The 25,092-nt window shown below is 53.7% G+C and overlaps 1 protein-coding gene across 1 annotated transcript in view; it reads left to right on the top strand.

Moving 5' to 3' along the window:
• LOC122383499 (ankyrin-3-like) overlaps nt 1-25,092 on the top strand; it is a 247,678-nt gene that overhangs the window by 193,873 nt on the left and 28,713 nt on the right. The window contains exons 41-42 of the mRNA XM_043370002.1: nt 1,237-1,338; nt 2,091-2,126. Coding sequence (XP_043225937.1) covers nt 1,237-1,338; nt 2,091-2,126 — 138 coding nt within the window. The remainder of the gene's footprint in view (nt 1-1,236; nt 1,339-2,090; nt 2,127-25,092) is intronic.

Genomic DNA, 25,092 nt, shown 5'->3' on the forward strand with positions numbered 1-25,092 from the left:
CACCCCAAGTTGACCTGACCCGGACAAAAAGTATATCATTCGACGCGCCTGAGCGAGGCGAACACGATGCTGCCAAAATCGGCGCTCTGCGGCCGTTTTTTTGCGAAGTTATTCACCAAAAACTGAACCGTACCTTGGGGCACTTGACCTGACCTCAGAGGTCACCGGTTGACCTAAGACCTTAAAATCGGGTACCAATCTCTGCGTCTCGTAACGGCGCACACGCTCGTTTTTTCCGCGACGCGCTAGCTCCACCAGGGGCGAAACGGCGAGGGGGGGGTCGTACCCGCCCCCCCCCCCCTCGGCCGGCGCGTATGTAGAAAACCAATAGGTCCGGCGAGGGTTAACACTTAACAAGACGCGTCGGTGTTGCGCAATTTTCTGCTTTTCGACTAACAATATTTTTCTGTAGTTTTCTCTGGCCTGGCTATATGTATCTGAGGGTATATGTGAAACGCTGATTAAACCTGGCCTCTATTTGCGTTTTTGCCTCCGTTTAGACGGTTGGATACATTATTTGTCCAGCAATTCTGTTCCTCTCCTATTGATGACAATGAGCTGTAATGGGTCGAGAATGCGTCGATTGCAGTTACTTTGCTATCCTTAAAGTCGTCATTCGAGTAGAATAGTCCTCATTGTCCTCATGCTGGCATCATCAATTGCTGCAATCAAAGACATAGCGTGTTTAGTGCCGCTTATTTGGAGCCGACAGATCGTTAGACAACACTACACTGCAGCTCTGTCAGCGCCTGGCCCCGATCCTCCATCCAGTGCTCACTGCTCATCCTGTACTGGTCACGTAACCGTCCAGGGTTCCCCGAAGTTTCCAGCGTCCTCTGCAACTATGATTTACCGGTGTCGTCAGTAAAAACCGCCGATCATCCGCCCAACAGTCGATGATGGGCCTGCTCCTAATATGGCTTCCCCTATGGCTTTGGTCCCAGTGGGCCTGCGACAAACTGCTGCTGTTCGATTCTCCTCGAACGTCCAGTCATTGAAATTTGGTGTAGGATAGGTCACCATGACATTTCACATAAAACTCAGCTGATAAAAGTATAAACGGGAACTTTTACAGGCCAAAGATATCTTACAGAATACCTTCCTTGACAGTGCTGTCACCATCGTCGGACACAAAGTTATTCAGCACATTTGTTAACCATTGTTTTCTTTACTGTTCTCTCTGATGGTTATTTTATGTTTACCGTACTGACGACTGTTTCCATTTTGTGTCTCCAGATGGCAGTAAAACCACCGTAATGCAACAAACGAGCGATACCGTCACCGAAGACGGTCGATTGGTGCAAAAATCGACCACCATCACCACAACCAGTGTCGGAGGTGAGGATCTTAGGCAGCACAAAATAGGCAGATGTAGGCAGCAGAGGGTAGGCAGGGGTGTAAGGGAGGACTTAGCAGGGTTGGTCGCGGCCGGGCAACCGACTGGGCGGTGCCTGAGAGATCGGGAATGAATTTCCATGTATTTTTCTTTGCTGTTTTTTAGATCCTTCAAAACACATAGATCCTTTAAAGGACTTTTTCACGTGTTGTCCGTTTTGTACCGCACATTTCGGGGTTCAAACTTTTAAAAGCTCCACAATTTAACCAACCTCCTCTTATTTCGTGTTAGGTTTGTCATCATGGGTGGCTTCCTTTCTCTGCCCATACGGGACCATGTATTAGAACCGGACCCCAGTGGGGGACATATAGACTCCCTGGTAGGCCTCCATGTTATTCTGCTGTGGTAGCGTGGGCGACCGGAACGAAATGTGATCGGTCTCAGCCATATTTGGACTGCTCCGACCTGAGAAATGGTAGCGCTGAGTGCTGACCTCGTTAAAACGGCCGATGAACAATTCACAGTACCTAATGGTTTGACATTCGCTAATGATAGTCTCCCGGGATAGCTGTTTGTAAGCGTGCAAGCCAAAGGCTGTGTAGATGAGATATGACTTTTCAAGTCACTGAGGATGTATGATTGCCATTTAAGCGTCTGAACTGCACATGATTCTTCTCTTGCTTCCCCTACGACCCAGCTCCTGTGACCCCGCCCCCTCTGCCGTCCGCTCTGACCCCCTCTCCCTGTGTTTCAGAAACCTCCGACCTTGTCGAGCGCCTCACTTCTGAAGGTACGTCGGGCTCTGCCCCACTCTCTCCATACCCGCTCCCTCCTCTCTCCTTCTGCCCTCCGCCCCTGAGTGTGAGAGCGTGGGTGTACCGCTTTGCCAGTAACCGCCGCGCCTTCGCCGCCGCCGCTGTGCTGGAGCGACACCACTGCCACCTGGCGGGCGGTGCAGACATCGCTGACCGGTGACGTCATCCTCCGGTCCTCTCACCTACTGCCCCTCACCTGTGCTGGACTCTGCGCTAGTCTATTCCTAACCTCCGGGGTCCCCTTACCGGCGAAAGAGTCGGTTGCCGATCTATTGTCTAGCATTGCCACGGTCCAACTGAACCGCACCGCCATTGAGCCGTGCTAAATGGGCTATTGTTTCCTGTCTATACCATTATTTATCGTTTTGGACTGTAAAGCCAAAGGAAATGGGCTACGCTGATGAATCAGTTTTGATACCAGGGCTTCTGCCAGCTGATGGAATTTATCCGCGGTATACGGGGAAAGGAAAGACAATTCGCCGTCCAGAGCCCGATATCAGTAGCAAAGTTGGTCCTGCAACCCACAGAAACAGTCCCAAAACTTCCGTTTTCATGGTGTCGTTTTGTCTTTGCTAGGATGGGTCAGATAATGACTTATTGAATGTAGGTTTTCGTAAGATGTTGTTGGTCTCCTGGTTTCATGATCGTAGTTCCCCGTATGACGCGGGCCCGGCTGGGGTTACCGGCGCGATCTGGATACCCTGGGTTCATGACTCTAGTTCTCTCTATAAGGTGGACCCGGGACGGGTCACCTTTTCAACGATAACCCTGAGCTCATGGGCCGTAGCTCCCTCTATGACACGGTCCCGGGGCGGGCTCATGGCCGTAGTTCCCTTTATGACACGGGCCCGGTGCGGTCCCCACCCCCACCACCGGATGGGCGGCGCTCCAGTGTCAGTGTCGTCTCGGGTGTCACCTCACCTGAGGCCGACCCGGCTACACGGTACACCGGCTGACCCGCGCCGGCAGACGGGTCCAGCTCAGAGGGCGCCGCAGTGGTCCGACGGACGGGGACCGGGTCGGTGCTACACAGGTGCTCCCGTGGTGCTCCCGCTGTGCTCCCTCGGTGCTCCCTCGGTGCTCTGGGGTTCGGTGTCCTTTCAGTGCTACGGGTGCCCTGGTCGCTGTTGCTTGGGCTTGTAAATGGTCCATGGGATGTGCCCTTCGCTCCCAGGATTCTCCAGCGCCCTTCCTTGGTCATATCGAGCGTTTCTCGGTCAGCATAGCACAATACTTGGTGTCACTGGGGATACTAATACACACATGTTATCACCAGGTGCTCCAGTGACGAAATATTGGCATACCATTGATGTTCTCAGACTATCCCTTTGCTCAGTTTACTTTAATGTTGTCGCAATCTTCTCGAAGGATACAATAGGAAAACAAAGTACATATACTTTCTTATAATTTCTTGTACTTTCTCATTACGTAAGACAGAATTTCGTCGAAAAAAATCAAATTATCATCCATATTGCGCCTTGTTCGGAGCAGTTTAAACTTCAGAATGTTACGATGACTGGGAAACATGACATTTGGTCATGGCCCTGTTGATGCTATGTATGGGCTATTGGAATATGTCACCCATCCAGAGAGGTAGCTGACGGTTGGGTTTCCTCAGCGAAGGTCGCTGTGTCGCCCGGTTCCCTATCTGGGCGCGGACGGAAACCCCTCAGGTGGGGGCCACTTCCCGCGGCGCGGGGGCGGCCGGGCGCCGTCTCAGACTCATACCGAGACAGCGCAGCTCACTAACAGGCTTACCGGGGGGACGGGGGAAGCCCTGTGGTGCAGCCGGGAAGGCTGGCCGACAGTCCAGTGCTCCGGGGAGCTCCTGACTCAGTGGAGCTGTGACGCTACTCGGCTCGCGTCTCCTTCAGTTCAGACAAACAGCTGTGAGACAGTCAGAGTTGTGTCTGTGCAGCGGTGCTAGTCAGACAGTCAGACGGTCAGACGGTCACCGGTAAGACGCACGTTTCGTGCGGTGGAAGGAGGGCGAAAACTTGGGTTGGGTGGTGGAGCTAGGGCGTTACAGTGGAACACCGCACTTTGTGGGGCGTTCGGCACCTGCTTGCTTCAGTTTGGTTTGGTGTTGTGGGACTTTAAATTGAATACTTTGTTTTGGGTAGTTTGGCTCAGATGTTCAACATATTCGACAGGTGTAGGTGTTAGTCGAAAAGTGAAACGGAACATTGAAAGGCATCGATAAAAATCTTAGGAACAGACATTGCTATTACGACCATAATACCGTTAAGTATCAAACATATGCCCTTTGGGTGTACAATTTGGCACGCGTACCCAATAGATATGAACTTGGGCCGCGGGTTTTCAGCCTCACTCCTGCTCTATCCGAATCTCCCGGCCCCTCCCTCCCTCCCTACCTCTCTCTCTGTCGGCGATGTCTGCCGCACTGTCGGCGGCGGCGGCGGTGGCGCTATACGTGTGCCGCCCGGGCTCCGTCTCAAACTGCATGTCGACCTAAAGCTTCCACTAACCAGAGGTCCTCAATGACTGGTGCTCGCGCAGTGTACTGTCCGCGTCCCGCGCCGCTGAGCGCCGCTAAATTTGAGAGCCTCTGCCGCTCGCGACCTGGGTGACTCCGGCTGGCGACCAATCACAGAGCGAACAGAGCTCTCTGCACAGCTCCATCGCTGGAGAGGGGCACTGGAAATAAGGGTGTACAAAAGAGCTGCATTTTTGTATATGATTGTAATATCTTCTGATAAGGCGTGCGCTGTCGAGGATTGTAAAAAAAAAATGTACAAAACATGGCCTTCGTCAAGAAAGTCGGCAGAAATTTTGTTTCCTGAAAATTTCACCCTTAGTTTTCGCACTTTTTCAATTTTACATTCTGATTTAAATTTTCACTTCATTGAGCAAACATACCCAGCATATAGTTCTTGTGAACTAGTTCTTGTGAACTTTTTAAAGAAGTGTGCGTGGCTGGTTTTTTATCTCATTTTTCGCTACTGGATAATTCCGGAGCTCGCCTTTTACCAGCTGACCTTGACCTTTGGCCGTCGCTGCCGAAGGAAGCCCTAGCGAGTCCGCTGAGCTCGCCGCAAAGCTCTGTCGCTGACATGCTGCCTGTCTGCCTGCGTGTCGTATTGCGCTGCGCCAGCTTCGCCGCTCGCGCGCCACCTGCCGTCACTGCGCCCCCCCCCCCCCCCGAGCGCCCAGGTCTCGAGCGGCTGGTTCGGTACTCCCGGGGTGGCTTCTGTCGCGGGAGCGCTGCAATGGTCCCGGCCCCGACTCGCGGTGCACCCTGTCGGCCGGCTAGCGGCTCTGCCGGTCGGTAGTCCCTGGCGACTCGCCTGGGTCTGTCCGGGTGTCAGTATGTCCCCACAGCGCGCTCCTATGGCCGGTTAGTACCTCGCGCGGAGGCGCCAGCTCTGACAAGGACCGCTAACGTTACCTCACCGTGCACGAGGCATCTGCGCCGCCTGGATAACCGTCAGCTGGCCATTGGCCGGACACCCATTGGTCCGTGGACTTTGGTCGAATGCCGATTGGTCCGTTTTAACCGGTTGCCATGGTGATATTGCCATCAATTTTCCTGGCCGGCGATGCCTGCAACGCCCAGCTGTTGAAATCTGGTAGCGTCGACTAATCGTTTTACGGAAGTGCATGTTTTTATCATTATCAATAGCGATTGCTGGACAAGTGTTACCAGATTTCTTCAGTATCGATGTTGTGGTGAAGTGGTCTGCCTTGTCTCAAATTTTGGCACTTTTATCAATCGGGCCTTATGACGCCACCTTCTTTGAGACAACGGCATCCCACGCGGATAAGTGTGTGTGAATGCCTTCACCTCCCGGTCTCACCAGTACTCAAATAACGGCACCAAAGGCGCTGCCTTGTACGACACCCACTCACAACAACTTCATTCGCCTCACTCGCAAAACTTCGCAGCGCTTTTCGAAAGTTTGGATGTAATTATCCGCAGAAAATATGTATGCTATTACAAACATTTTGTGTTCCTTTCTTTTCTTCTTAGCACATAATCAAACTCTCATCAACATTGACTAACACGGTGGCTTGCGTGTCGCTCCTCTGCATTGAACGAAATTGCATTCTCTTGGGAAAACGTCTGGAGGTAAAGCGACATCAGTGGTTAAGTCGCAGCCCTTCTGGACAATATCCCTGGCTGTCTGATTCTTTCTAAGCAGATGAGAGTGGTATGCTGGCCGTAAGGGCTAAGGCGGACACCTTCGCTTTCTGTCTCACACTTATGACTTCGCTTACCTACCTGTAGGTATACCTACATATAGCCACACGTGGTCCCATACTAATATTGTTCAATTATAATATTGATATGACAACGTTTTGCTATTTGAATGTGTCATTATTATACATTTCGATCATGCAATCAATCAAGCATTCAACCAAATCAATCTTTTTATCGAAGAACTGTTGGACCTTGCTCGAGTTATTTGAGTACTGACTTTCTCTCGACCCAGCGGCCTGTTTCTCTCCTTTGTCTGTTGAGTTCCAGGTAAGTGCGTTGCTGGTTGGTTTGGTTGTTCCTCGTCACCGCCCTCGAGTTTCCTTGATTCACCCGCGCTGTCCTCGAGAATCCGTCGATCGGTAATCGGTGCATCACCGGAGGACCAAACGCGGCTCGAGAAACTGAAGACGGAGTTGTGGGAGTGTCCGAGCGCACGAACTCGAGGTGCCTGAGGCGGACTAACGGGCAGCTGGCTGAACTAGGGGAGAGGGGGCGGTACAGCCGGCTGACTGGACTGGGGAGCAGCCCAGCCAGCCGGGGACCGGCGGCGCGCGCGCCGGCGCCCCGTCCAGCCGAGGGCACACTCCTGTGCTTGGCCGGAGCGGCGCAGCGGCGCGGGCCGGGAGGGGCGCGGCCGGAGGCTGCCGGCGGCGCCGCGGCCCGCCGAAACAAACCCGCTTGGGGCGGTGGCTCAGGGCGCCGGCTCCGGCTGCACCGGGCACCGGCTGTCCGTCTCTAACCAACTGCATCCAACGCAACTCAATTAACCAGCTACTACTGTAAAGCAAACGATAAACTGTCCACGTCCATCTAACACCGCGCGTTCTGGCGATAAGAGAGAGCGTCTCAGTCTGTAGTGCCGGGCAGAGGACTCGTACGGCGCCCAACACCCGTTTGGTTCTGTTTGCTTGTAACAGTTTCCCAGGCCAGTTCAGTTTGACCGGAGTCCTGGACCTTCCGGATCCATGCTAACGTTCGCTTATGATTTTACGTTCATGTTTTGTTTTGCTACTTGTCCCCTCTGCCAGCCTCTGCTCACTCCCTAACTGTAGCGCGTGAGAGCGAGAGAGCGAGAGACCAGAGTCAAGGAAATCTGATGGCAAAAAACCGGAGCATCCAAATCTCCCCAGGTCACTGACCGGTCATAATGACGTCACACCGCCCACACACGTCTGTCTGTGTGTGTGCGCGCGTGTGACGTCACCGTGTGAGAAGTGCCAGCGCCTGCGGCTGCTAACCGTGTGTGTCTCTTTTCCCCGCGGCGGCACCAGGACCGCGCAAGGTCACGCAGGTCAGACCGGGGCCGGCGGAGGTGGACGGGTCGCCGACGGCCGGCTCAGCCGCTCTAGACGCGCGCCCGGCCGGAGACGCGTCTGTGCTCGACTCGGGTGTGACGGCGGCGAGGCACTCTGTCACGGCCGCCCGCCAAACTGTAGTCGTGTCCGCGTACGAGGAGTCGGTGGTCGCGCGCGCGCCCTGGGCTGCGGCGACGTCGCCCGTCGCCAGTCCCACTAGCGGGTCTTCCACTGTTGCGGACGCGCCGCCCTCCGTCAGTCAGGATGGCGCTAGTGCGCCCACCTCTCTTGTTGACTCTGTTTGTCGAGCTTCCGACGCGAGTGCGCCTGTGCCCCCGTCCGAGTCCCGTCCTGAGCGCCCATCCAGCCTGCGTCCCGGGTCCTCTGCAGCGGCGCACAAGGGCGCCCGGCTGGCCGACGAGACGGTGGTGTCGCGCTCCGACAGTCTGGCCGGCCTGGTGACGCCCGACACGGGCATCATCAGCGACTTCCAGCACGTCACCGACGAGCGGCCCTCGGACGGCTCCGTCTCGCGGGACGACGACGGCGAGCCGCTGGCCGGCGCCGAGCGCGAGCTGACCGCCTCGGACGCCAGCCCCATCCACACGGAGGCGGTCAGCGTCGGCCTGTCGCCGCTCGAGCTGCCGTATGAGCCGGCCGGTGAGGCGGACGCCGACGCCGAGACGCTCGTCTGCGACGTGACCCACTCGGGCACCAGTCCCATGAAATGGGAGTCGTTCGACGTGGGCACTGAGACAGACGACATCTCGGTGGCCGACGTGGCCTCCAGTCCCGTGAGACGCGAGTTCTTCGAGGCCGATTTCGGAACCCAGAGGCCGGAGCGCGAGGACCACACGACCAGTCCGCTCATAGACGAAATGTGGGACGACGGGGGAATGCACATGGACGATGACGAAGTAGAGGGATTGGGGAAAGCAGAAACGTACCAGGCTCAGGGTCAGGTGGATGTGGAAGGTGATTTTGGTGGGGAGGGGGGAGAGTCTGAGGCATTGAGAGAAATAGGAGATTATGGGATGAGAGAGACAAGTGATAAGGGTTTCAAACAGCGTGATATTTTAGATGAGAAGGTAGCTCTTCCTGTTCAGTTCGAGGTAGTATCTCAGGTACATGAAATAAGCGCTCAGCGCATTCCCCTTCAAGGCAGCGATTCTGTGATAGAGCAGCTCGCACGGAAGGGCGAAGACCAGGTCTTCCCCGACGGCGAGCCGTTTACCGATGTTCCGGAGATGCCCTCCGACAAAACGACGGGCGAGCTGACCGAGGGGCTGGTGCGCCAGCCAGCTCTGGAGACGGCTCGCGACGAGGTGGCGATCGAGGCGACTCGAGCCGACGACCAGGTGGGTGTCGACGCCGGCGCTCCGGCGCCCGCCGGGGACGGTGGCTCGGGTGTGGAGACGCGACTAACCCCTGGCGATGTGGAGGCCGAAAGGCGCGAGGACGAGTGGCGTCTGGTGGAGAGCGCCAAACTCAAGGAGTTTGTGATGGGCAAAGGCACCGAAGTGCCAAAGTTCCTGGCCGATGCGCTGGCGAGCGATTCTGAAGAGCGAGAAGACATCGGGGAAGAGGAGCAGCGAAGTGAGGCTTCAGAAGATCTGGAGGAGGACCGCGAGGATTTCAAGACGGACATCAAAACTGCGAAACAAGATGACGTCAGTGGAATTGAAGCCACTCCCGCTGTAGCAACAAAGAAGGGCGAAGCCGCGGTCACTGATGATCTTGTGACCCATGACGGTGACAAAGTCGTGAGAAAGATTTTGCACGTCTCTACTGAGGTAGAAGTACTGAGTGAAGGCGAGGAGACTGCCACGGATGCAGACGCGGCTGGTCTCGGCGCTCCGACAGCTCAGAGGAGGGTCAGCGAGCTGGCCCTGGAGGAGGACATCGAGAGCGTCATTGACGCCATGGCCGAAGTCGAAAAGCACAAACACGAGATCACCCACCCAACAACAGAGAAACGCAGTCCAAGTCCAGAACAACCACATAAATCGGATGAAGAAGACGTCAGCGTTGATAGCAAAAGGTTACAGTCGATTACACGTGTCGAGAAAGAAGAGACGGGAGTGACACCAGTGATGGTAGTTGAGCGAGCTGCCCATGTGATGGAGGCAGGTCGCGGACGCGAGGAGGCGGAGCCAGAGGATGCAGTCACTCTTGCTACAATAGAAACTCACGATGAAATAAAGGACAAATTCGATCTGTCAGTCTTGGTCTCTCACACAGTTGACGAGTCTCTGGCTGCTTCTCCGGAAACTTCTACACTTTCTGAGCCTACTGATGTTTCAAAAACAATCGATGAGCCTTCCGATGTTTATGTTTCTTCTGATAAAAAAGATGTATCCAAAGTATCAGACGAACCGAGGGCGGTGATGTCGGAAACTATCGAGGAGGCAGTCGATGTAGGCAAGGCTGTTACATTTTCAGAAACTATTCAGAAAACAACGTTTGATGGAGAGGTATCACATGTGCCAGAACGAGTTTCAGAGTTGGCAATGTCTTTTGATGTCACCACTCTTTCCGCCACCCAGAGTGATGAGGTCATTAAAGCCATGCAACTTCATGATGAACCTGCAAAACTCCCTCAGCCTATCGAGGGTGAAGATGCTTTCCAAAAACCTATTGAGCCCACTGATGTCCGTGAAGCTGAGCCCGAGATAGTCGACTCCGTGGAACTGAAATTGACAGGTGATCAACCACAAATATCCGATGCCGCCCAGGCTCCTAAATATGTCGATGCACAATATGGCGTGTCTGTCGTCACTGAAGTCACGGAACTATTGGATGAGTCTTTCGAGGCTCATGACACCCTTCAGCCTAGCGAGGTCACTGCACAGCCATCCGATGTCCCTGAGATTGAACCCGACCAGGAAACTTTCCCCGAGGTTCCCGAAGCTGCTAAAATCCCTGGTTTCCTCGACTCTGCGGACATCACTGAAGTCAGTGACTTGGCGGATATGGCTGAACATCGTGCCGAGACTGCGGCATCAGCCGCTCCCGCTAAGATGCCTGAGGAAAGGCCCACTGGCACTATAATATCTGTCGTCTCTGAAATACTGGAAGAGACAGAAGCTCCTGCAGAGGCCTCTGAGATACCAAAGGAGTCAGATCAGTCCACTGAAGACACACATACCACCGACGTATCCGACATTCCTGAGGAGCCCTCAAAGACTCCGCAGGTCACCCTCGTTACGGAGATTTTCGACCTGGATGAAGTAGCTGTCGAGTCCTCAAAGACCTCTGATATCACTGTCGTCACCGGAGTAGTCGCACCGGAGGAAGTTGATGACAAACCGTTCAAATATGATGCAGCTGCTGTTCGTCTGGACTCTAAAGGTCTCGATCAATTTACCACAGTCGCAGCAGCTACATCTGTACCGGAGACTGCTGAGACGTCGTCCGTGGCAACTGATGAGTCTCATAAAGACGCCGAGGAGCGTTTCAGAGTCACTGAACAGCCTCTCATGATCGCTAAGGACCCTCCCAGGGTCACTGAGGTGCCTTTCGAGGCTACCGAGAAGCCTATCAAGGTCACTGATACTGCTGAGGAGCCTCCCAAGATCACTGAGGAACCTTTAGAGGTCATTGAAGGGCCTATAGAGGTCACTGAAGAGTCTTTCAAGGTCACCGAGGAGCCCTTCAAGGTTCTTGAGGAGCCTGTCAAGCACACTGAGGAGGAGTCTGTAAAGATCACCGAGGAGCCCTTTAAATTCATTGAGGAGCCTCTCGAGAAAACTGAGGAGTCTCTGAGACTCACTGAAGAGTCTCTCACTGAACGGGCTCTCATGGTCACCGAGGAGCCTGTCAAGGTCCCTGAGGAGCCTCTCAAGGACACGGAGGAGCATCTTGAGGTAACTGAGGAGCCTTTCAAACTCACTGAGGAGCTTCTCAAGTTCACTGAGGAGCCTGCAAAGGTCACCGAGGAGCCTCTCAAGGTCACTGAGGAGGCTCTCGAAACCACTGAGGAGCCTCTCAAGGTCACTGAGGAGCCTCTCGAGGTCACGGAGGAGCATCTCGAGGTAACTGAGGAGCCTCTCAAGGTCACTGAGGAGGCTCTCGAGACCACTGAGGAGCCTGTAAAGGTCACTGAGGAGCCTCTCGAGGTCGCTGAGGAGCCTATCAAGGTCACCGAGGAGCTACTCGAGGTCACTAGGGAATCAGTCAAATTCACAGAGGAGACTCCCCTCAAACTCACTGAGGAGCCTCTAAAGGTCACCGAGAAGCCTCTCCAGGTCACTAAGGAGCCTTTCAAGGTCCCTGAGGAGTCTCCCAAGGGGACTAAGGAGTCTCTCAAGGTCGCTGAGGAGCCTACCAAGGCCACCGAGGAGCCTGTCAGGGTCACTGAGGAGCCTGTTAAGGTCACTGAGGAGCCTGTAAAGGTCACGGAGGAGTCTCCCGAGGTCACTCAGGAGCCTCTTAAGGTCACTGAGGAGGCTCTCGAGACAACTGAGGAGCCTGTAAAGGTCACTGAGGAGCCTGTCGAGGTCGCTGAGGAGCCTATCAAGGTCACCGAGGAGCTTCTCGAGGACACTAAGGAATCTGTCAAACTCACAGAGGAGACTCCCCTCAAACTCACTGAGGAGCCTGTGAAGGTCACTGAGGAGCCTTTCAAACTCACTGAGGAGCCTTTAAAGGTCACCGAGGAGCCTCTCCAGGTCACTGAGGAGCCTTTCAAGGTCCCTGAGGACTCTCCCAAGGGGACTGTGGAGTCTCTCGAGGTCGCTGAGGAGCCTACCAAGGCCACCGAGGAGCCTGTCGGGGTTACTGAGGAGCCTGTTACGGTCACTGAAGAGCCCTTCAGACTCACTGAGAAGGCTGCAAAGGTCACCGAGGAGCCTCAGGAGCCTCTTGAGGTTACTGCGGAGGCTCTCGAGGTCGCTGTGGAGCCTGTCAAGGTCACCGAGGAGCCTCCCAAAGTCACCAAGGAGGCTCTCGAGACCACCGAGGAGCCTCTCAAGGTCACTGAGGAGCCTGTAAAAGTCACCGAGGAGCCTCTCGAGGTCACTGAGGAGCCTTTGAAGGTCACTGAGGGGCCACTCGAGTCCACTGAGGAGCGTCAAAAGGTCACTGAGGAGCCTCTCAAGGTCACTGAGGAGGCTCTCGAGACCACTAAGGAGCCTCTCAAGGTCACTGAAGAGCCTGTAAAGGTCACTGAGAAGCCTCTCGAGGTCATGGAAGAGCATCTCGAGGTAACTGAGGAGCCTCTCAAGGTCTTTGGGGAGGCTGTCGAGACCACTGATGAGCCTGTAAAGGTCACTGAGGAGCCTGTCAAGGTCACCGAGGAGCCTCTCAAAGTCACCGAGGAGGCTCTCGAGACCACTGAGGAGCCTCTCAAGGCCACTGAGGAGCCTGTAAAGGTCACCGAGGAGCCTCTCGAGGTCACTGAGGAGCCTTTGAAGGTCACTGAGAGGCCACTCGAGTCCAATGAGGAGCTTCTCAAGGTCACTGAGGAAGCTCTCGAGACCACTGAGGAGCCTGTAAAGGTCACTGAGGAGCCTCTCGAGACCGCTGAGGAGCCTCTCGAGGTCACTAAGCAATCTGACAAACTCACAGAGGAGGCTCCCCTCAAACTCACTGAGGAGCCTATCAAGGTCACTGAGGAGCCTCTCAGACCCACTGAGGAGCCTATGAAGGTCACCGAGGAGCCTCTTGAGGTGACTGAGGACCCTCCCAAGGTTACTGAGGAGCCTCTCGAGGTAACTGAGGAACCTCTCAAAGTCACTGAGGAGCTTCTCAAGGTCACTGAGGAGGCTCTCGAGGTCGCTCTGGAGCCTATCAAGGTCACCGAGAAGCCTCTTGAGGTCACTAAGCAATCTGACAAACTCATAGAGGAGGCTCCCCTCAAACTCACTGAGGAGCCTGTCATGGTTACTGAGGAGCCTCTTAAGGTCACTGAAGAGGCTGTAAAGGTCACCGAGGAGCCTCTTGAGGTCACTGAGGAGGCTCTCGAGGTCGCTGTGGAGCCTATCAAGGTCACCGAGGAGCCTCTCGAAGTCACTGAGGAGGCTCTCGAGACCACTGAGGAACCTGTAAATGTCACTGAGGAGCCTCACGAGGTCGCTGAGGAGCCTATCAAAGTCACCGAGGAGCTTCTCGAGGTCACTAAGGAATCTGTCAAACTCACAGAGGAGACTCCCCTCAAACTCACTGAGGTGCCTGTCGAGGTCACTGAGGAGCCTTTGAAACTCACTGAGGAGCCTTTAAAGGTCACCGAGGAGCCTCTCCAGGTCACTGAGGAGCCTTTCAAGGTCCCCGAGGAGTCTCCCAAGGGGACTGAGGAGTCTCTCGAGGTCGCTGAGGAGCCTACCAAGGCCACCGAGGAGCCTGTTGGGGTTACTGAGGAGCCTGTTAAGGTCACTGAGGAGCCCTTCAGACTCACTGAGAAGGCTGAAAAGATCACCAAGGAGCCTCAGGAGCCTTTTGAGGCTACCAAGGAGCCTTTCGAGGTCGCTGTGGAGCCTGTCAAGGTCACCGAGGAGCCTCGCAACGTCACCGAGGAGGTTCTCGAGACCACTGAGGAGCTTCTCAAGGTCACTGAGGGGCCACTCGAGTCCACTGAGGAGCGTCAAAAGGTCACTGAGGAGCCTCTCAAGGTCACTGAGGAGGCTCTCGAGACCACTGAGGAGCCTCTCAAGGTCACTGAAGAGCCTGTAAAGATCACTGAGAAGCCTCTCGAGGTCACGGAGGAGTATCTCGAGGTAACTGAGGAGCCTTTCAAACTCACTGAGGAGCTTCTCACGGTCACTGAGGAGGCTCTCCAGACCACTGAGGAAACTGTTAAGGTCACTGAGGAGCCTTTCGATGTCGCTGAGGAGCCTATCAAGGTCATCGAGGAGCCTGTCGAGGTCACTAAGGAATCTGTCAAACTCACAGAGGAGGCTCCCCTCAAACTCGCTGAGGAGCCTGTCAAGGTCACCGAGGAGCCTCTCGACGTCACTGAGGAGGCTCACAAAGTCACTGAGGAGCATCTCAAGGTCACTGAGGAGGCTCTCGATGTCGCTGTGGAGCCTATCAAGGTCAGCGAGGATCCTGTAAAGGTCACTGATGAGCCTATCAAGGTCACCGAGGAGCCTCTTCAGGTCACTGAGGAGCCTTTGAAGGTAACTGAGGGGCCACTCGAATTCGCTGAGGAGCGTCAAAATATCACCGAGGAGCCTCCCGAGGTCACTGAGGAGGCTTTCGAGACCACTGAGGAGCCTGTAAAGGTCACTGAGAAGCCTCTCGAGACCGCTGAGGAGCCTCTCGAGGTCACTAAGCAATCTGAGAAACTCAAAGAGGAGGCTCCCCTCAAACTCACTGAGGAGCCTGTCAAGGTTACTGAGGAGCCTCTAAAGGTCACTGAAGAGGCTGTAAGGGTCACCGAGGAGCCTCTTGAGGTCACTGAGGAGGTTCCCGAGGTCGCTGTGAAACCTATCAAGGCCACCGAGGAGCCTCTCGAAGTCACTGAGGAGGCTTTCGAGACCGCTGAGGAGCCTCTAAAGGTCACAGAGGAGCCTCTAAAGGTCACTGAGGAGCCTGTAAAGGTCACTGAGAAGCCTCTCGAGGTCACGGAGGAGCATCTCGAGGTCACTGAGGAGCCTGTCAAGGTCTTGGAGGGGGCTCTCGATTCCACTGAGAAGCATGTAAAAGTCACTGAGGAGCCTCTCGAGGTCGCTGAGGAGCCTATTAAGGTCAACGAGGAGCCTCTCGAGGTCACTGACGAGCCTTTCAAGGTCCCCGAGGAGTCTTCAAAGGTGACTGAGGAGTCTCTCGAGGTCGCTGACGGGCCTATAAAGGTCACCGAGGAGTCTATCAGGGTCACTGAGGAGCCTGTTAAGGTCACTAAGGAGCCTCTCAAGGTCACGGAGGAGCATCTCGAGGTAAGTGAGGAACCTTTCAAACTCACTGAGGAGATTCTCAAGGTCACTGATGAGCCTGTAAAGGTTACTGAGGAGCCTCCCGAGGTCACTCAGGAGCCCCCCAAGGTCACTGATGAGGCTCTCGAGGCCACTGAGAAGCCTCACGAGGTAACTAAGGAATATGTCAAGCTCACAGAGGAGGCTCCCCTCATACTCACTGAGGAGCCTGTCAACGTCATTAAGGAGCCTATCAAGGTCACCGAGGAGACTCTCAGACTCACTAAGGTGCCTCTTGAGGTGACTGAGGAGCCTCTTGAGGTAACTGAGGAGCCTCTCGAGGTAACTGAGGAGCCTCTCAAAGTCACTGAGGAGCTTCTCAATGTCACTGAGGAGGCTCTCGAGGTCGCTGTGGAACCTATCAAGGTCACCGAGGAGCCTGTAAAGGTAATTGAGGAGCCTATCAAGGTCACCGAGAAGCCTTTAAAGGTGACCGAGGAGCCTCTCAAGGTCACCGAGGGGCCTTTGAAGGTCACTGAGGGGCCACTCGAGTTCACTGAGGAGCGTCAAAAGATCACTGAGGAGCCTCTCAAACACACTGATGAGTCTGTAAAGGTCACTGAGGAGCCTGTCAAGGTTACTGAGGAACCTGTAAGGGTCACCGAGGAGCCTCTCAAGGTCACGGAGGAGCCTCTCCAGGTAACCGAGGAGCCTCTCAAACTCACCGAGGAGCTTCTCAAGGTCACGGAGGAGCCTTTAAAGGTCACCGAGGAGCCTCTCAAGGTCACTGAGGAGCCTTTCAAGGGCACTGAGGAGCCTCTCAAACACACCGCGGAGTCTGTAAAGGGCACTGAGGAGCCTCCCGAGGTCACTGAGGAGCCTATTAGGGTCACTGAGGAGCCTCTTGAGGTAATTGAGAAGCCTCTCAAGCACACTGAGGAGTATGTTAAGGCCACTGAGGAGCCTTTCACTGAGCAGCCCCTCAGATTCATCGAGGAGCCTCTCGAGGTCGCTGAGGATTCTGTCAAACTCACAGAGGAGGCTCCCGTCAAACTCACAGAGGAGGCTCTCCTCAAACTCTCTGAGGAGCCTGTCAAGGTCACTGAGGAGCCTCTGAAGGTCACTGAGGAGCCTCTCGAGTTCACTGAGGAGCCTCTCGAGGTCACTGAGGAGGTTCTTGAAGTCGCTGTGGAGCCTATCAAGGTCAACGAGGAGCCTCTCGATGTCACTGAGGAGGCTCTTGAGACCACTGAGGAGCCTTTAAAGGTCACTGAGGGGCCACTTGAGTTCACTGAGGAGCGTCAAGAGGTCACTGAGGAACCTTTAAAGGTCACCGAGGAGCCTCCCAAGGTCGCTAAGGAGCCTCTAAACGTCACTGAGGAACCTGTAAAGGTCACTGATGAGCCTACCAATGTCTCGGAGGAGCCTATCAGGGTCACTGAGGAGCCTCTGGAGGCAACTGAGGAGCCCCTCAAAGACACTGAGGAGTCGGTAAAGGTCACTGAGGAGCCTCTCGAGGCCACTGAGGAGCCTATTAAGGCCATTGATGAGACTCTTAAAGTCACTGAGGAGCGTCTCAATGTCACTGAGGAGGCTCTCAAACTCAACAAGGAGCCTCTCGATGTCACTCGGGAAATTTCTGACACTGTTGAACCTCCCATTGCCTCTGAAGTACCTCCTAAGGCTGCTAAGAAACCTGCCGAGGACACCGAGGAAGTTGTTAAGGACGTTGAGGGACCTCTTTCGGCTACTCAGGAGCCCTCCAAACCCTGCGAGGATTCACCTAACGCTGCCAAGATCACTATCGTCTCAGAGGTGGTTGACGTTAGCGAACGCAGTGATAAACCAGTCGTAAGAGGGACTCAAGATGTCTCTGAAACAAGAGAGACGCCTGGTGACGCTGCCTCGATCCCAGAGATGGTGGCGGCCTCAGAGAAGAGAGTTGTGGCGCCAGAATCGGCTGGTGAGCCTCGTGACGCTTCCCAACTCGAAGACTGGGTGAATGTCGAGGTACCTAGCGAGAGTATCCAAGCACCGATATCCACTGAACCTTTTGTGACACTTGACAAGCCTTTAGCTGTGAAAGATTCGTTTGATTTTCAACAGTTACAAAATGTACCCAAAGCCACAAAAGACCAAGAAATTAATATAGCAGCTCATGCATCAGAGTCTCAGACCTCCGAGGCTGTGCGTGATCACTCGAGCATTATTGAAAAAGAGTCTGAAATTTCAAAGGATGAGATGCTGGCTGATATACGCGATATCTCCGATGAGTCTGAAGATTCATGGGAGATTATTGACACATTTGAGGTCGGGAAACAACAGGGGCAACACGAGAGTGTCCAATTCACTGAGCGAGCCGCCGATTCGACAGTGGCTCAGGCTGCCGCTGAACCGGTTGGCCTTACCGAGGCAAGTAAGCTACCGGAGGGACGTAGCGGCTCACCGGAGATCATGGCCACCGCTGATAAGGAGCCCAGCAAACTGGGTGATGCCCTTGCTGTGGAGGACAAGCCCCACGTCCCTCAGGAAAAGACTTCGGGCGATGATTCTATCGTTGCTGCCTCGGAACACCCACACGTGACCCATGTGACGGTGGTTACTGAGGTTGTTGAATCGCATGAGGAAGCTCCCGATGGTTCTGGGGCTTCCCTGACCTTAGTGTCTCCAAAAACGGCCACCGAGCCATGTGAACATGTCGATGCTCCACAGGAAAGAGAGACTGTGGGGCTAACAGAAAAATCATCTATGGACAGTAAAGTGGCAGATGTCGCTGAAGAGCCTGTTCTTGATCAGAAGCCATATGCTCATGGAACAGCCGCTGAGGAGACTGAACAGCCAGAAGTTACTGAGAAACCTTCTTACCTTCGGGACGTAACTCAGGCGAGTACTATCACCGTAGTTACTGAAATGATCGACGAGCCTGCTGAAGGAAAAGATGGTGCTGAAAAGGCCACAACTGCTTTGATCGATACTCTCGAGCCAACCGGTATTGCCGAGGATGCGAAGGTATTCGAAACAGCTGACACTGCACAAACAACGGATCTGGCCGACAACTCCGAGCTAAAACAAAGGCAAGCACTGGCTGCCGAAGTTCATGAGGGCTACGACATGACAGATGTTGATCAGCCATCTGATATCAGCACGACCACCGAGGTGACAGGTGCAGCGAAGGTGAGTGCACCTCCATCTCAAATTTTCAAAGTTACTGTTGTAACTGAAATGCAAGAAGAAACTGGAGAATCACTGGAGGCCGGCAGAATGTCTGAACCAGAAAAGGTGATCGATAAATCATCTGGGATTTCTGATGTTCCTGGGACAACTGAGGAGACTGAACGCACTATGCGAGAGATATCTGAACCTAAGGAAGGAACCAAGGTGGCTGAGGTTGCCAAGGATAGTGAGGTATCTGAAAAACCATGCGATGATAAGGAAACGCCGGAAACTGCGGAGGCTGCTGATGTCGAAGTATCACACATTGACGAACAGCCGGCAGAGATTGCAATGGTTCTTAAGGCGGCCATCGAAGCACCAGAAGGTGTCCAGGAAGCAACCGAGATAAAAATGGACTCCAATATCATCCAGCTACCAGATGAAGCTGATGAGACATGCAAGGTTACACGCGTTTTCGAGGTCACTGAAGGGCCAGAGGGAGTCGATGAGTCGTCTAAGATCACAAAAGCCCTCGAGGTCACTCGGGTGTCAGAGAGCGACGAGCAGAAAACTGATGATATGCAGGCTTCGAAGGTCATCGAAGCCCCAGACGTTTCTGAGGTACCATCTGATACTTCTGAGGTGTCCGAGGTCACCTGGACACGAGAAGTAGCCGAAGAGTCACGTTTGCTTCCCGAGACCTCCTTGGTAATCGAAACATCGGAAAAAGCCGACGATTCATCTGTGGTTACTGACATTTCAGAGGCCGTCAAAGAACCAGCGGTAGAACAACAGCCCTCGGAGGCTGCTAAGATTCCTGAAGCGACCAAAGAATTAGAAATTGACGAGCAGCCGTCTGAAACTGTTGAGGCAACAGAGTTCAGTAAACCACGGGAAGTAACCGTGGACCAATTTGAAGGTTTAAGGGTTACAGAAACGTTGGAGGTAAGTGAGAAGCCATCACACGTTGGCAAAGAGTCCGAGATAACCCAAACACCGTTGCTGACTGAAGAGACATCTGAAGTTACCAAAGCCACCGGTGTGTCTGAAACTACCGATATTCTCTCCGATGTAGTGTCTGATAATTTTGCTATCACCAAGGACACGGAAACAACATTCATGACTCAAGAACATCGTGATGTTACAATCACCGAATCTCAAGTCCCGGCTGGAGAAAGCTCTGTGAGAGATAGCGCTGCCGATGCACTTGAAGCACAGCGTCTTTCTCATGAAGCGTACAGAGTTAGTGACGCCCATGAAGACAAAGACTCACTTATTCATGAAGCAAAGCATGATGAGCCATCAAAAGTTCTGACAGGTTTGAAATTAGCTGCAGGAGCGGTTGTTCTTGGTCCTGCGATCCTGGCTGGCAAATTGGGTGAGAAAGTTCGCGATGCGCTATCTGAATCCAGGGAAAGTACCAGAGACACTCGGAGAGAGGCGCCATCTCAGATTAGCAAGGTATCTGAGGAGGCATATCAGGTGACAGTGGTATGCGATACGTCACCTAAGAGCACCAAAGAATCACGGGGACTAGCTGAAGTCACCACTGAGGTGCCTGATGAGCCTTCCGAGGTCACCACTGAGGTACCTAAAGAGCTTTCTGACGTCACCAAAGTTCCCGAGAAGCCAGCTGTGGTCACCAAGTCACCTGGGGAGCCATCTGACGTCACCAAGGCTTCTGAGGAACCATTTGATGTCACTGAGGCACGCCAAGAGCTGTCCGAGACTACTAAGTTTCCCGATGAGCTATCTAAAGCCACTAAGACACCCGACGAAGCATCTGAGGTAAAAGAGGAATCTGAGACGCCTTCTGAAGCCCCCAAAGTATCAGAGGAGCCAGCTGAGGTCGCCAAGCTATCAGAGCAGCCATCTGAGGTAGTCAAGGCGCCTGAGGAGCAATCTGAGGCTGTCGTGGAATCAGAGGAGGAGCCATCTCAGGTTCTCAAGGCTCATGATGAGCCATCTGGGGTCTTGAAGTTACCCGAAGAGCCATCTGAAGTCGATGTATCAGAGGAACCCGCTGTTACGAAGACCCCCGAGCAGACATCTCAGGGCGTCAAGATACCTGCGGAGCCGTCAGAGGTCGTCCAGGTATCAGCGGAGCCATATGAGACCGTCAAGGTATCAGAGGATCCATCTGAGGTCGCCGAGGTATCAGAGGAGCCCTCTGAGGTTACCAAGGCTCCCGAGGAACCAGTTGAGATCACGGTACCTGAGAGACCTCCTGAGATCGTCAAGGTATCTGAGGAACCGCATGAGGCTGTTAAGGTATCTGAGGAGCTGCCAGAGGGCGTCAAGGTATTAGAGGAGCCATCTGAGTTCGTCAAGGCATCGGAGGAGCCATCTAAGGTCGTCGAGGTATCAGAGGAGCCCTCTGAGGCTACCAAGGCTCCAGAGGAGCCAGTCGAAGTCGTCAAAGTATCAGAGGGGTCTTTTGAGGTCGTAGAGGTACCCGAGGAGCCATGTGAGGTAACCGAAGTATCTGAGGAGACATTGGAGATTGTTGAAGCTTCAGAGGAACCATCTGACGTCGTCAAGGTATCGGAGGAGCCATCTGAGGTCATCAAGATGCCCGAGGAAGCAGTTGAGGTCGTCGAGGTATCTGATGCGCCGCCTGAGGTCGTCAAGGTATCAGCGGAGCCATCTGATGTCAAAGCATCAGAAGATCCATCTAAAGTCGTCGAGGTATCAGAGGAGCCCTCTGAGGCTATCAAGGCTCCTGAGAAGTCATTTGAGGTCTTCGAGGCATCAGAGGAGCCCTCTGAAGTTACCAAGGCTCCAGAAGAGCCAGTTGAGATCAGGGCACCTGATGAACCATCTGAGGTCATCGAAGTTTCAGAGGAGACGTCTAAGATCGTCAAGGCATCAGCAGAGCCATCTGAGGTCGTCAAAGTGTCAGAGGAGCCATCTGAGGTCTTCGAGGTATCAGAGGAACTCTCTGAGATCGCCAAGGCTCCCGAGGAACCATTTGAGATCAAGGTACCCGAGAAACCCCAGTTCATCCCAGTATTAGAGGAACTATCCGAGGTCGTTAAGGTATCAGAGGAGCCCTCGGAGTTTGTCAAGTCTCTCGAGGAACCAGTTGAGATCTCGGTACCTGAGGGACCATCTGAGGGCGTCAAGGTATCTGATGAACCGCCTGAGGTTTTTAAGGTATCTGAGGAGCCGTCTGTGGTCGTCAAGGTATTCGAGGAGCCATCTGAGGCCAAGGCATCGGAGGAGCCATCTGAGGTCGTCGAGGTATCAGAGGAGCTCTCACAGGCTACCAAGGCTCCCGAAGAGCCAATAAAAATCAAGGTGCCTGAGGAACCATGTAAGGTCGTCGAAGTATCACAGGAGCCATCTGAGGTCGTTAAGGTATCAGAGGAGACCTCTGAGGCTACCAAGGCTCCAGAGGAGCCATTCGAGGTCGTCAAAGTATCAGAGGGCCCATTGGAGGTCACTAAGGTACCTGAAGAGCCATTGGAGTTTGATGAAGCATCCGAGGAGCCATTTGGCGTCGTCAAGGTAACGGGAGAGCGATCTGAGGTCGTCAAGGTATCGGCAGAGCCATCTGAGGTGGTCAAAGTATCAGAGGAGCTATCTAAAGTCGTCGAACTATTAGAGGAGCCCTCTGAGGTTACCAAAGTTCCCGAGGAGTCATTTGAGGTCGTTGAGGTAACAGAGGAGCCCTCTGAAGCTACCAAGGCTCCCGAAGGGCCATTTGACATCAAGACAGAGGTACCATCTGAGGACCCATCTGAGGTCATCAAAGTATCAGATGAGACGCCTGGGATCGTCAAGCTATCAGCAGAGCCACCTGAGGTCGTCAAAGTATCAGAGGAGCCATCTGAAGTCCTCGAGATATTAGAGGAGCCCTGTGAGGCTACCAAGGCTTCCAAGGAGCCATCGGAGGTTACCGAAGTCTCAGAGGAGCCATCCGAGGTCGTTAAGGTGTCAGAGGAGCCCTCTGAGATAACCAAGGCTCCCGAGGAGCCATTTGAGATCAAGGTACCTGAGGAACCATTCGAGGTCGCCAAAGCACCAGAGGAGCCATCTGAAGTCGTTGAGGTATCAGAGGATCTCTGTGAGGCTACCAAGGCTTCTGAGGAGCAATTGGGGGTTATCGAAGTTTCAGAGGAGCCATCTGAGGTCGTGGAGGTATCAGAAGAACCCTCTGAACTTACCAAGGTTCCCGAGGAGCCATTTGAGATCAAGGTACACGAGGAACCTTCTAAGGTCATCCCACTATCAGAGGAGCCATCCGAGGTCGTTAAGGTATCAGAGGAGCCCTCTGAGATAACCAAGGCTTCTGAGGAGCCATTTGAGATCAGGATACCTGAGGAACCATTTGAGGTCGTCAAAGTATCAGAGGAGCCATCTGGGTTCGTCGAGGTGTCAGAGGAGCCCTCTGAGGCTACCAAGGCTTCCGAGGAGCCATCTAAGGTCTTCGAGGTATCAGAGGAGCCCTCGGATGCTAACAAGGCTCCCGAGGAGCCATCGGAGGTCATTAAAGTTTCAGAGGAGCTATCTAAGGTCGTCGAGGTATCAGAGGAACCCTCTGAGGCTATCAATGCTCCCGATGAGCCTTTTGAGCTCAAGGTACATGAGGAACCTTCTGAGGTCGTCCCAGTATCAGAGGAGCCATCCGAGGCCGTTAAGATATCTGAAGAGACATCTAAGATTGTTAGCTCATCAGAGGAGTCATCTGAGGTCATCAAGGTACTCAATGAGGCAACTGAGGCTACCAAGGAAATAGAAGAGGAATCTGAAGTTGCCAAGGTATCAGAAGGGCCAAATGAGGTCATCGAGGGATCAGAGGAGCCCTCTGAGGTCACCAAGGTACCTCAGGAGACATCTGAGGTCGTCCAGGTACCTGAATCACAGGTCAAAAAAGCATCCAAAGAGTCATCTGAAGTCGAATTGACGGAAAGACGAGAAGTTACCGAGGTGTCCGAAGTCATGAAGGTCACTGGTGTAAGTGATACGACAGATATCGTTTCCAGCGAGGCATCAGGCCGAGTTGACGTGACCAAAGACACAGAGGCAAAACCAGGGACAGGAAAACATACCGACATTCTAACGGCCACGAATATTGCTCAAGAAACAGTTGAGGTAGGAAGTGTCACCCATCTCACTGAAACACAATTTGTGTTTGATGAACCATTCAAAGCTGATGGATCTGTTGAAGTTAGAGATTCGCGTGAGCATTTGCTGAAAGAAGGTCAATCTAAAGTTCTATCTGGTCTAAAAATGGCTGCAGGTGCAGTCGTTCTTGGTCCAGCCATTCTTGCCAGCAAACTAGGAGACAAGGTGCGAGATGCCATCTCCGATGCCAAAGAAAGTTCCAAAGTAGTACTTTCAGATGATGTCAAACACATCACGTCTCCTGGAGATGCGAAAGAACAACCTGAAACATCGAAGGTAGCTGAGGAGTCATCTAATCTTGACAAGGGTCCATCCGAAGTCGTTGATACGATGAGTGTAGGCGAAAAACCTGCAATCACAATCACAAAGAATATCGATGTCTCGGAAACACCAGAAGTGGTAGAGACGCCACCTCTGCGCGCTGAAGTCTCTGACTCGATCGGGGTAGCTGAAGAGCGGCGCGAGGCCGCTCAGCTTTCTGAGGTGGTTGTCACTTCAGAGGTAGGTGATGTCAGCTCAGCTGATGGGAATACGGTGGTTTCTGAGACTCTAGGAACTACTGAACCCCCTAAGGTTGCCGATTTTACTGAAACACCAGTTCTTCATGAAGCGATTTCTGAAGATACTAAATTCACAATCACTGAGGAGGGCGCTGCGACTCAGGTGTCCGAAATGCATTCTAAAGCCATGGAAACTACATATAGTAGATCACTGGATGTTTCTGAGGGGCCCGCTGAGGTTAAGCCTTTTGATGAGCCTGAGACCAAGGCCACAGGTGATGATGCTGTTCAGAAGACTTCCGATGTATCCGAGCTCTTGGATTTAACTGACAAATCACCCGAGGTTCCGGAGACCAATGCTTCGACAGAGACACCGGAGGAAGCCAAGCTGGCTGTTGGGATTGACGGTGCGGCTGACACGACAAAAACAGCGGATACCGATGATAAGGCACCAAGCGATACTGATTTTACGGAAACTGGCGAAACACTGGAGGTGGCAGCGGAGTCCGTTGAGATTAGCAAGGCTTCTGCAGAAGCCGAAGCACCACGGACAGCTGATGTGTCAGCGGATGACTCCAAGGCTGTCGACGTGTCCCCGACAGAAGCTGTCGAAGAGCCATCGGCTGCTGTTGAAATTGAGAAAGATGTTACTGAAACGGCAGCAACGGCTGCGCCTCTCCAGGCTACCAATGATGCTGAGACACCAACGGCTACCGAGGAGAAATTGGAGATCACGCTGATCTCTAAGGCGACTGAGCAGCCACATGAGGCTGCAGATGTTTATGAGAAGA

This window comes from Amphibalanus amphitrite, unplaced genomic scaffold (genome assembly GCF_019059575.1).
Source record: "Amphibalanus amphitrite isolate SeventyFive unplaced genomic scaffold, NRLGWU_Aamphi_draft 000165F_arrow, whole genome shotgun sequence".
NCBI lineage: Eukaryota > Metazoa > Arthropoda > Thecostraca > Balanomorpha > Balanidae > Amphibalanus > Amphibalanus amphitrite.